The 13,294-nt window shown below is 37.0% G+C and overlaps 1 protein-coding gene across 1 annotated transcript in view; it reads left to right on the top strand.

Annotated features, from left to right (window-relative positions):
- MYBPC3 (myosin binding protein C3) overlaps positions 1-13,294 on the top strand; it is an 82,534-nt gene that overhangs the window by 57,082 nt on the left and 12,158 nt on the right. The window contains exons 21-26 of the mRNA XM_070936780.1: positions 2,495-2,578; positions 4,760-4,919; positions 6,257-6,361; positions 8,920-9,108; positions 11,410-11,544; positions 12,963-13,130. Coding sequence (XP_070792881.1) covers positions 2,495-2,578; positions 4,760-4,919; positions 6,257-6,361; positions 8,920-9,108; positions 11,410-11,544; positions 12,963-13,130 — 841 coding nt within the window. The remainder of the gene's footprint in view (positions 1-2,494; positions 2,579-4,759; positions 4,920-6,256; positions 6,362-8,919; positions 9,109-11,409; positions 11,545-12,962; positions 13,131-13,294) is intronic.

The raw sequence follows: 13,294 nt of genomic DNA, 5'->3' as shown, positions 1-13,294 counted from the left end.
AAGCACATTTTAGTAAATCTGTCCCCTACCTGAATTCATGCTGGTTTTGCACAAATGTCTACAGATTCTCTGTCATTCAGGTCATGGTTGTCCCAAAGGTGCTTTTTCAAGAGGCAGCTGGACTTTCTGATTTTTCTTTGAAGACGTTTTGCTTCTCATCCAAGATGAGAAGCAAAACGTCTTCAAAGAAAAAAACAGAAAGTCCAGTTGCCTCTTGAAAAAGCACCTTTGGGGTTTACACAAATATTTATTGCAAGTGCACATTCAGAAGTCCAATTATTAAGTGTTATTTGCTCATTATTAGGCTCCCTTGGGACATAGGTTTAGCACTATTGCAGAAGCACACTTACTTCTGTTTAAAAACTCAAATAATAGCTGCAGGTATTTTATCTTACAGCTCTGTTTCTACCCCAACTAGTGAAATCTCTAAGCCAACTCTCTAAACCCAGGACCTTCTCAAAGACTTCATGACTAAACAGAGAGAATCCACTCTAACAAAAATAGACTCTCCCACTATCTATAGGGACCCGAAAGACACTGCTCTAGAACCAGAATGAAGAGGCCATGTCTATACCAAAGCTGGCCAATAGATGCCAGACTGATCCTACCAGAATTGTTAATAAAGCATCTCAGACTGTATCCATAGCAAACCCAAAGGAGAGAAACATCTCAGATGCTGGTAGAGCTAAGGATGACTGCTTCAGATATAGGGTGGCAACTGCATGAGGACACATCATAAAAGATTACCGGCTTGTGCTTGTGCTGCAATTCAATGCAAGTGAGAAAAGTTTTTTACTAAGGATCTCATATCTTTCATGGTCAGTGGAGCATAGAATTTGAACCTGTTTTATTGTTCTGCATAACTGTAGTACACACAATTTTATTTAAACCACTCTGTGGCACAGTGGTTAGAATGCAGTATTGCAGGCTAACTCTGCCCACAGTCTGGAGTTCGATCCTGACTAGCTCAAGCTTTGCTCAGCCTTCCATCCTTCCAAGGTCAGTAAAATGAGGACTCAGATTGTTGAGGGCAATATGCTGACTCTGTAAACCTCCCAGAGAGTGCTGTAAAGCACTATGGGCAATATATAAATTTAAGTGCTATTACTATTGCTATTAAGGCCTGGTCCAAGTATTTGGAATGCCATGAAAAACTGCCAGCTGGCTGCATCAGCCTTAATAATTCACAATTAGGATTCAGCTTTTACAAACAAAATCACTTTTAAGCAGAATTAGACCACCTTTTTTGTGGGTGAAAATAGTTTTCCCTTTCTCCCTTCCTCCCAGCCTCCTGAGTTTTCATTTCCTAATTCTAAACCCAGTTTTAAAAAATCCCTGAGACTGGCTCTGAACACAACATGATCTAATATTTGCACATAATGTGTCAGCAGCATTTACTCAATGTTATTTCAAAGTGGTGAATAACTAAATGCCTTGCCTTATCTTGCCTTGCCTTCCTACAAATCTGTACTCAAACATCCTTCTCCCCACTTCTTTAAAAAAAAGTACAAAATAAAAGGTAGTATTTCCCATCACTTACACTTCATGCTCTTCTATGCATGTATTGTTTTGCCAAAAACACTAGAGTGAATCTGAAAGGATGTTGCGTGAGGCAAGAGTGACTTAATAATAGCTACAAATATACATAAAACCCTGCAAAACTTCCCATTCATTTTGGCAGCAAATCTCCATTATTTCCCAACTCCATGTAAGCCAGCAATGCTAGTGGGTCAACAGTTCACACTTGGGCCTATTTTCTGAAACATGTCAGCAGTTTGCTATGACATTAGCCTATGAGTTGATGGGCTAATGGGAAAACATCCTTTCAAGGGTGAACTTTACACATTTTGATCTTGAAATGGCTGTCCATTGGTGTTGCATTTGCTTGACTATGAAACAGTATGATCAGTAAAAGAGGTATTTTTTTTCTTTTACTATTGAGATTATTTATGCCTTCATTTTAAGATTAGGGAAGGATTGACATGAAGAAAAAACAGGGGTGAAATCCAGCAAGAACCTGGATTTCTGGAGAACTGGTAGCGGAAATTTTGAGTAGTTCGGAGACCCGGAAAATACCACCTCTGGCTGGCCCCAGAGTGGGGTGAGAATGGGGATTTTGCAGTATCCTTCCCCTGGAGTGAGGTGGGAATGGAGATTTTGCAGTATCCTTCCCCTGCCACGCCCACCAAGCCACACCTACCAAGCCATACCACACCCACCAAGCTACGCCCACAGAACCGGTAGAAAAAAAATTTGAATTTCACCACTGAGAAAATCTATGTGGTCACTGGGAGTTGAAAAAAACTTGATTGCACATAATCAGTCTTAAACTGTCTCCTGCTACATTCTTCATCTTATCTGATGGTTTGTCCTCTAAAACAATATTTTTGTGGGCCGTTAGGTAAAATCATTTAATAACAAATCTGGCTAATTTCTTTGATTTTAAACATGAAGCCTTTTTTCTTCTTCTTCTTCTGCTTCATTTCTGTTTCAGAATAATGAACTGGAACTAATAAAAGGTGGCTCAAACTCTATGGATCTTAAGGGCACATGTGGTGATTTGACTAACAATGAGAAGGCAAGTCTTTCATTTTTCAAACTGTCAGGCAGATAGCTCTCCCTTTTGACAAATGTTTGCAACCCAATTGATCCCTGCAGTAATTCAGAGGTTCAGAATAGTTATGTAAATTGTTAACGTGCAGTAATAATAGCTTTAGAGCTTTTAATTTGAATTCTCTCTCTGGTTTCAGTTTTGCTTAAAGTACTATTTCTCAAACTGTTGAACCTTTAGCACTTCTTTTAGCTCCCAATGATGAAGTACCGCCCATCTGAAAGGGCAGTCTTGTGCAAATAAGCATGTACTTCTGTGCAAGCATACGTTGTCTGGCAATAATCCTACATTGGCTTTGGAATGACTTTGCTGATCCTTTGTTAGCCATGCAGAAAGATAAATGAGGAAAAAAGAAAATAAGCCCTTCTAGACTTTCTTATTTTTAAGAGCGCAATTATTTTCTTAGGATCAATCTGGATCAGTTCCAAAGAGTATTCAGTGTAACCAGATTTTAGCTGTTTAGGGAGGAAAATAGGACCTATCACAGAATCCCAATTCTTTTATTCCTTGCTACTCTCAGCTCCTTACTGTAGGACTGACTCCAGAATATTAAGTGATGTAAGATAAACTAAATGAAATTCTCATCAGCATGCATAGTTCAAACAAATCTGCTCAGTTGAAATTGAACTGAATTATTTCCTTGATTTCATTTTAATTATAAATAAAATGATACCATTTTTGCATGAACACTTTAAGTGAAAAAGAACTCTTAGCGTATTTAAATTTTGTAGAAAGGACAATGCAATTTAGCACACATTTGCACTGCACCATTAAGCTGCTGCTATCCATGCTGAGGTCAGAGAGATTGAAAGCTGGTTTAAGAAAATTCTGCCAGATTGGGATGCCAGATGTTCAGCACAATTCTTCTAGCACTGTCCTTCCTAATTTTCTCAGAAAAGAAAGCAGTTACTAATCACTTTCCTTTCGATGGACAGTGTATATAAATATAGTGAACATATAGAATTTTTGTGTGCGTACAATATATGTATACAGAGTTATATTTATATAGAGATAGTGGATGCAATAAAATGTCCATATATTCAAGAAGATGAGCCCTCTTTAAAATAAAAAACTTATTTCTTGCATTTTTCTCAGTTTGGCTCAGTAATGTCTGTTGCAGTTATTGTTACAGAATTCTTTCAGTGGAAGGGGTTATAATGTTAATGTGATTTGCAGAATGCCACTGATTTGAATCCCCATTGAAATGTGGGTTTTTAATTACTATTTTTCTTACCTTGAACAACCCACATTACTGCATTATTCAATAAGTTCTCCTGGAATTTTTCCATCAATTGAAGTAAAACACAAAGGATTTCATTGTACTTATTCATGTGGACTATTTGGGAGTCGATTTAAAGGGAAAAAAAAAAACAAGCTCTGGTGTTTCAACTGTGCAGTGCTGGAATTTAAGAAGGAAAATGCCCAGTAAAAAAGTAGGAAGCCTGGGAGAAAAATAGTAATAAAAAACCCTTGCCTGCTGTGTTTTGAATTGATAACTTCTTATATATATCAAGCAAATATCATAACCGCTCTGCTATTGAACATTTGTAATAGTTGAAGCAGATATTAGTAAGCTGCAGGGCTTCAACCACTACACTAAGTTGTTCCTTGAGTGGGGGTGTTTCTGTCACTACATGAAGTGATCTGTTAAATTTGCTAAAAGAAAATATCTAGCAGCAGCAGCTAGACAGCAGTCCTTGTGCTGACACTAACTGGAAAACACAACTTTTAACACAGAGCAGAAAAATACAGATGGGTGTGTGTGTGTGTCACATTTGCAATAGGCATGGTTTACGTAGAGGATGACATCCAATCCTACCCTCCCAAAATGATGGGTGGATCATTCTTGCAACAGGCTTCACATCTGGCCATGTGAATATACCCTTCAAAGCCCCCACTCCATTGCTTCCTGATAGCTTTTCTCAGCTGTTTCTTCTCCAGACCATCTGTTAAAATATACATACATATTTTTGCCTACCTATCTATTTTTCTCTTTTACACCCTTTTATACTTTTACATTATCATGGTGCAAATATAACCTTAGTAATGTGTACCAAACCAAACTATTGAAATGCTAATTAAAAACTTGGTCCGATTCCATACACCCACTGAAACTAACTTACTTTTTTTTTTAAAACTTGCTCACAGCCATTTTCTGATTCAGAAGGTCGAGTCCGCGTGGAAACATATGAAGACCACTGTGTGTTTACTATTGAAGGAGCTGAGAAGGAAGATGAGGGAATCTACAGAGTTACAGTGAAAAATCCAGCTGGAGAAGACACAGCTGATATCACTGTAAAAGTTATTGGTAAGCAAGACTATGGTGGGTTTAGTACATGAAGCAAGTCTTTGTCAATCAGTCAGCTCATATCTTTGTATTTTCCAATGGAGTAGAGACTCAGCAGCTGGGACCACCCAATTCAATGCTTCCCATTCCTATAAGTCACTGTTCCTCAGCCTTAGGCACTTTAAGAGGTCTGGACTTCAACTCCCAGAATTCCCTAGCCAGGTATGCTGGGAGTTGAAGTCCAGACCTCTTTAAATGCCCAACGTTGAGAAACACTGCTGTAAGTAAAACTCAAAATAAGGGAGAAACTGCAACAACTGACACTCCACTTTCAGTGAGTGGGTTTCAGAGAATAACAACAATCTTTGTGCAATTGTTGCCTAAATTAGCTCTTTTTTGTCATCTGGAATGAGCTGAGAATAATCTCAGAAATACTTACAATTCAAGAACATAGTAAACACGTTTTTCAAATATGTTTCTTGGTCACTAGGCTTGGTGATTAATTGTTCTCTGCTATCATTATTTCTGGGTTGAATAAAGTCATATTTTCTATCTCATGTCATTTAAAAATATAGCATGTGGGCGAAGTCTCAACAGATTGGCTTTCTTTTCATTTTTAAGTATTAATCTGATCGTACCATTTGTTTTACAGATGGAGAAATGTTGTGACTAATATAGTAGTTACAACAGGAACATCTCCCTTCCTTCAAAATGTTACTAAGAAACTTTTTTTCAGTTTTAAGAAGGAATTGTTGGCCATAAATACCAATATAATAATGAAAGTTCAATAAATCAATACAGCAAAAACTTGCAAGATTGCTTAGGCCCAAAGCTCATTCATAACCTTAACTCAAAGTTAAATTTTTCAGTGATGCTGTAATGACTTAAACCAGTGTTTTTCAACTTTGATGGCTTTAAGACGGGTTGCTGGCTGGGGAATTCTGGGAGTTGAAGTCCACCTGGTTTAAAGTCACTAAGATTGAGAAACACTAGCTTAAGTCATTACAGTGTCACTGAAAGATTTTTGGATTATCTCCCCTGAGATTCAGATTTAGAGAGAGAGAGAGAGTTAAACTGAATTCCTTCTACAAGTCTATTTTTCCCAACTTACTTTCCACATGGGAAAACCAATATTAATGGGAACAGTAACATTCTCCCCTTCTGAAACTAGAGATAATATGTAGTTACCATACTGTTGAACATCTCCTACTCTTGCATTTCTCTAAGAATCTTTTAAAATAATTTGAATAGGCAGCCATCATCACTATAATGTGTAACAGCAAGTTCTTTAACTAAAAAGATGAGATTCTAATAAGCATTAGCAAATACTTTGATTTCATTTTTTCTTCTTTCTCCAGATATACCTGATCCACCAGAAGCTCCTAAAATCACTGATGTTGGTGAAGACAACTGCATAGTACAGTGGCAGCCACCTAAGTATGATGGAGGGCAGCCAATACTGGGTAACAATCGACAATAATCTTAACAGAAGAGTTTTTAATTGGAACAGACGTTTCTTGTCAATTACTTATAGAAAAAATAAATAAAATGGCAGGGCTGAGAAGTGCCTTGGATTTGTTTCAAAAACATGCTTTGGAATGTGTGAAGATATAAAATAGCATCTGTCTGCAACTGCTTAAAGGAGACCATTTTTCTGAAAATTGCAGCTTGGGGATCCTAAAAAAACACATGGCTACTATTAAGCATTGCAGAGAAGTCCAACATACATGCTTCATATGCTCCAAAGCACCTGTTTGGAAGAGAATCAGATAGTGCTTTGATTTCTCTTACTTGTCATTTCAAGGACAATATACCCTCAATGTGCTACTTAAGGCATACAAAAGGAAACAGGAGCACCTTCTCTGTATAAAGTGTCTAGAATGGAAGCTGATAATAAAATATCCATCTTTCATAGACCAGTGGTTTCAATCAACTTCAGGTATTATATGGAAAGCAAAAAATAGAAATCACTCTTATTTCTTCTGCAGTTGATGTAGTGTGCAAAGCATTTTTCAGCACTTTCAGAGGTCACTTTTCAAAGAGACTAGTAAGTGTCAAGACAGGAAGGAACTGTCATCAGAACAGATAGCGTTTAAGCTAGCAGTCTTGTAATACTGGCATGGTTAAACACATTATGATCAGACTGTCTATCTTTTGATGAGACTGTGGACAAAAATAACATTGGCATTATGCAGCTCAAATGGTTTTAATAAGGCATATGGGACTAAGTCTCCTGTTAATACGTTATGTGTATTGGCTGCAATGGAGCCATGTTCCTGTCCCTGATTCTGTTTGTTCTACCCACTGACCTATTGAATGGAAGCAGAGATCTGAACAGGAACATTGATTAATGGGTTCCAATTTTGGGGCTCTGCATAGACCCAACACTTAGAATTCTCAATGACGTGCAGGCATTGTATTTTCACACTTTATTGCATTTGAAAAGCAATGGACTTAACAGTATCTCTTTCATAAAGTATACATATGCATGTAATCAAGCTATGCATTTCAGTGTAAAAACAATTCTTGCTATCACTCACAGAGAAAACACTTCAGTCCTGAAGATGACTAGAAGAGCATAAGCTCTATTGAACAATATCAGATCTCCTCCAGAGCAATAGTGCTTCGGATTGCCTTGCATAAAGTTCAATCCTATATGTAGACCTTGGGAAGTCTTATCACATTCACAAGTGCAAGTTCTGCATCTTCTTGCTTTAATTGGGTGTTAAAAATAGAAACAGAAACCTGGGTGGAGGGGGGGGTTTCAATCCACATGGATAGTTTACCCTACTTTTAAAGTTTAGATTTCTTAACTAGAAGAATAATTGGTTGGGCTGTTGGCTAGGCATGTTTTATTTCAATTGGTGTGCAAGCGAGTGAGCTTTTAATAATTTGTGTATTGTTATTGGGCTGAATAAATTAGGTCACAATTTGTTAAATTACACAATAATGTGTAGATTGCCTATTTTTTGTATAAGCAGATTGACTACTCAGAGATCCAGCTTTTGGTTAGGTCATAATAACCAAGTGGGATGCCTTATAACTCTTCCACATCAGCCATTATAGTGGCATATATAAAAACTGAGCTAATATAGGATTTGCTACGTGGGTCCATAGCCCTCCTAAGAAATAAATGTTTTCTGTCTCTCTGTCAGCAGTGACAGATGTTTTCTTCAGGCTTTTACAATTCTCAGAAATGAGAGCAGAGGTGTTAATTTCAACTTGGTCATGGTGCGTGCTTCTTCTACACAGAATGATATAATGACACTGTAGGCAGGAGAACAGAATAATAATAAATAAATCCCAAAGTGACTTGTGAGTGGACTACAGAAACACAAACGATTAAAGTTCCATCCATGGAAGAGAGTCAACTTCAAGTCAGTTTAACCACAATCCTGTGGAAGCCTCAGGAAAAAGAGAGAGTGACTTTAGAGTAACAATGTGATATTTGACTGTATATTAGTAAATTAAATAAATATGTAATTGGCTGATAATTTAGAGCCATTTTTAAAACATGCAGCTGTAAGACAGACACTGTTTATTAAAATAAACTTGAATTAAGATATGAAGTAAGAAAGGCAAAACTTATTTTTCTGAGAACTAAGGGGCAATAAACAATAAAATGCAACTATTTTATAAATATTTAATAATAAAATAAGTAACTATTTCTAACAATCTTTCTGATTAATGCATAAGCTTGCTCTTAATTAAATATCTAAAAAAGGCATTATGTTGTGATCTAACATTAGTTCCAAAAAGTCTCATTATGTGGTATTATCAATCCCATCCTTTTAATATACAATACAATTAGCCTTGATCTTAGGAAATACTTGTGAACTACAAGGCATTGTAATAGCAAAGTATAATTGGATAATACTCAGGGTCAAGGTTTCCTTATGTTTACACTATTTTTGCTTTTATCTCAATTTAATAATTAATTTGCTAAATAATAGAGCATTGGGAATCCAGATATTATTTAATGTTGCCTTCCCTAATCTAATAGTTTCTTTTTTATTTCCAGGATACATCTTAGAGAGGAAGAAAAAGAAGAGCTACAGGTGGATGAGGCTGAACTTTGACCTTTTGAAGGATCTGATTTATGAAGCAAAGAGAATGATAGAAGGAGTTGTTTATGAGATGAGAATTTATGCCGTGAACTCAGTTGGCATGTCTCGGCCTAGTCCTGCCTCACAGCCTTTCATGCCAATTGGTGAGTGCCAACATGCATGTTGCATTATTTGTAATCCCTCCTTGAGAACGCAAGAAAGAAATGACCAATTTTGAAGAGAGAAATGAGATGTATAACTATTTAAAGTTTTTTTTCCCTTTTACCTGTCCTTGAAAATGAGAGCATGGAGGTTCCAGTTTCATAAAATTGCTGATGAATTTCTAACTGTTAAAATTAGAAGTGTGAGAGGCAAGCTAGGCTGAACAAGAGAAGGAAGCTAATTGGCAGTGACCTCCCATTGCCTCTCAGCTTTCCCCATTTTATTATGGATGCAAATGCCGTAGTAAACTACTAATGCCACCCAGTCCACCTCTCCTGTGGAGCTGTAAGGCTATCTGATTAAGAAAATATCCATGGATTTTCTATAAATAATCATTATGACCCCCACCATTTTGTAGCAGTCCTTGAGTTAAGGGCACACTGTGTGAGTCATTGCTAGAAAGAAGCATTTGTGAAATTAAGGTACAGCAGTCATAGCAATGACCGACGAGGTGGCTCAACTCATAGAAGTCCATAAAGAAGGAGAAGAGTTTTCTGAAAGTAACGGTGTGGAAATCCAAGACCCTAAGGATGGACAAGCAGAGAAAATTATAATTGAAGAGAACGTGATTAGCTCTGATCTTCAGTCGCCAGTCAACAACTGTACTGGCGAAGGAGAAGGAGAAGAAGAAGATTCAGTCTGGGAAACAATCGAAGAGTTCCCACAGGAAACAGATGAGCTAAAAGGTCCAGGATTTTGATGGAATAAGAACATGTTTACCAGATTAGAAATAAGGGGCAACCTGCAACTCTGGAGATGAGGCACTGGGTTTGTAATGTGCATTTTATGGTAACATGCTCACATCCATGTGTGAGTGATGCACATGCTTTTTTAAAATTACTTTCAAAGACTGGCTTTAATTGAATGTCATTCCAGAAAGGCAAGTGAGAAAATGTGTTTATCGCAACAATGTTAGGTTGGGTGCTAACATTAGGTGTTCCATCTGTTGTGTCATTTTTAACCTTTTTGAAAAGAGAAGAGGCTTGTTATCTGTTTTATGGAACATTCTGCATAGTTGAAATATTTTAAGTAGTGTTCGCAGTGTGTTTAAATACCACAACATTTAAGCTGCCTAATTTATGATAATCACACATATGGCACAAAAATATAACCCACCTACCTTCTTTCCCTTATTGCATGTAGTCTAAACGAAATGAGGTTGAATCAGCTATTGGATGAGTATTGAGTATTATGTCACACGGTGAAATATGAAGCCTTTGTAGGCTGAGATGGAGAAATATTTAGTAAAGAGGAATCTCAAAGATTGAAATGCAGGTCATCTGTGCAAAATATATTTCAAATTATAAACTGCTCAGAGCCTTTGAGAATGAGCATAGTATAAATAAGTATTTTAGGTACAATAACAACAACGATGATGGTGATGATAATAATAATGACAATGTTGACAATAGAATAATAGCACTGGGAAAACTCTGCTACAAAATACTTATGTTTTATAACTACTGAACCAGAAAATTGTTCGTCTCTAAATCTGTCTCCCCAATACTGACTGCCAATTAGAGACCAATATGGTATCCCTTCTTGTCTTGCCTATAGTTGTTAATTTTGGGGTTAAGAGCATTAATTATACACATTTTATTGACATGCTAGCTAATAATTTCTGCCTTCTCCTTGAATCAATTTAGCAAATGTCACATCATCTACATAGCCATACCCAAGGGATTGTGAGCTCCAATAAGTACAAGATATGCTCCACAAGAGTGCTTAAATGCTGCCAGTGCTATAGAATTCAGCAGCCTCCATCTTCACCTATTTTAAGCTTAGGAAATCCTATTCTAAATATAGAATAATGGCTTTCTCTTCCATACCTAAATAAGAGGTTTATGTTAACCCACCAAGCTCCATGTGATGTTCATATTGCTACTTCTACCACAGTTAAATTCATCAGATCTTTAGTATCTTCAATAAAGGTGTTGTTTTTCTAAAAGCATGAAGTCTTCACTGTCAAAAGTCCATTTTTATTGAAGCTCTTTCAAAGTCTAAGATTCTTCACAGGGATTGCTTTCATAGGTTACTTCACTTTTAACAAATACTTTGTGTGTCATACAGGGAACATGGGTTTTGTTAAAAAATATTGTACTTCTGCTTTTATAGTTTTAAATTACATGTTGCAAAAATTTAAAATATTATAAGATGACATTTTTAATAAGGAAAATGAAAATACTATTGTTGTTCAGTTTTAACATATAATGCAAAGTCTTTGGCTTGTGCATTTTGTTTAGCTCCTCCAAGTGAGCCAACACACTTTACTGTAGAAGACATTTCTGACACTTCTGTTACCCTGAAGTGGAGAGCCCCTGAACGAATTGGAGCAGGAGGACTGGATGGCTACAATATTGAATACTGTAGAGAAGGATGTGAGTAAGCCCTGGTGTATTCTGAAATACCTTCCAAGGAACAAATAACACCCGTTTTGCTAGGTTTACTAAAGTAGACATTGATCTTCAGGTTGATAAAGTAGAGAGAGGAGGACACAGTAATATGAAAGAATAATTAGAGAGATTATGGTTTAAAACTGGATAATATCACAGAGATTCTCTTTTGAGGGGGTGCCTATTTCCTAAAATGTTGATGACTATGAATAGAAACAGAGATGATAACAGAATATGAGCTAACTTACAAGAGTGGGTATTCATTTACAGGATGAATTTTGGCAGTTATATATTTTGTTTGTCTCTCTACCTCCAGGGAAATGACTGGAACTTATATTCTTTGGTGATAGTGATTGTTACACATTTTTAGCTTGTCAGACATTATTCCAAAACTTATTACAGCAAACGTTAAAGAAATCTGTGATCTGTGCAATTTTCAGTAGATCCAGTTTCAAAATACAATCTCTGCCTTCTCTAACTGTTTCTTAGATTTATCCCAAAAGTGCTTTTTCAGGAGGCAACTGGACTTTCTTGTTTTTTCTTTGAAGACATTTTGCTTCTCATCCAAGAAGCTTCTTCAGCTCTGACAGGATAGTGGGGAATGGAAGGATTTATATTCCTTGCAGACAGCTGGCCCTTTGCGTCCTTTTAGAGGGTCGTTGAAACACTTGGAGGTTTATCTGTGTCCTCAGGGTCACCTGCTCCTGGTTCCCATAGTCTGCAATTTTTTCTCTGGAAAGCCATTCCTACTCCCACACCATTCAAAGTAGAGGTGGGTTTCAGCAGTTCTGACCATTTCTGGAGAACTGGTAGCGGAAATTTTGAGTAGTTCAGAGAACCAGAAGTAAATATTCTGACGGGCCCCACCCCCATCTATTCTCTGCCTCCCAAGTCCCAGCTGATCAGGAGGAAATGGGGATTTTGCAGTATCCTTCCCCTGGAGTGGGGTGGAAATGGAGATTTACAGTATCCTTCCCCTGCCACACCCACCAATCCATGCCCAAGCCATGCCACACCAACCAAGCCACGCCCACAGAACCGGTAGTAAAAAATTTTGAAACCCACCACTGATTCAAAGTGTGTCCATCCCAAATTGTATAGCTAAAAGACTATACTCTGACAATTTGGGATGGAGACCCTTTGAAGAAAAAAACCCAAGAAAGTCCAGTTGCCTCTTGAAAAAGCACCTTTGGGACAACCATGACTTGGATGACTGAGAATCTCTACAGACATCTTTAGATGTATGTTAAGTTTAATCAGCAATCTCAAGTTCACCTAATAAAATAATGTCCTAGTGAATTTGCTTTTGAATAAGTTGAGCTTACTTTGAGTAAATAGAATTATCATGCCATTAGACAAAGTCTTATAAAAATATCTAGCAGTTTGTTTTTTAATATCTGCAGCCACTGAATGGATTCCAGCTCTTCCTAGCCCCATTGAACGTACATCTGTCTTACTTAAAGATTTGGTTACAGGAGACAAATTGTATTTTCGCATTACTGCTATAAATTTAGCAGGCACAAGTCAACCAGCAATGATTAAGGAACCAGTTACTGTTCAAGAGATCTTGCGTAAGTGTCTTGAGAATATTCCTGAAGCCATTTATAATTATTTCTTTAATGAAATGCTCCTTGGAGTACAAGGGAGTATAAATTTGTTTATTGACGTTCATTCTTCCTAATATTTTAAATTCATCAGTCTTCTAATCTTTTGAGGCCAGAGGGAATAGTTTGAA

This window comes from Pituophis catenifer, unplaced genomic scaffold (assembly GCF_029215685.1).
Source record: "Pituophis catenifer annectens isolate HBS135680 unplaced genomic scaffold, rPitCat1.0.hap2 SCAF_1, whole genome shotgun sequence".
Classification (NCBI taxonomy): Eukaryota; Metazoa; Chordata; class Lepidosauria; order Squamata; family Colubridae; genus Pituophis; species Pituophis catenifer.
Note: the sequence above shows the minus strand (reverse complement) of the source record. Positions and strands in the feature narration are given on the sequence as shown.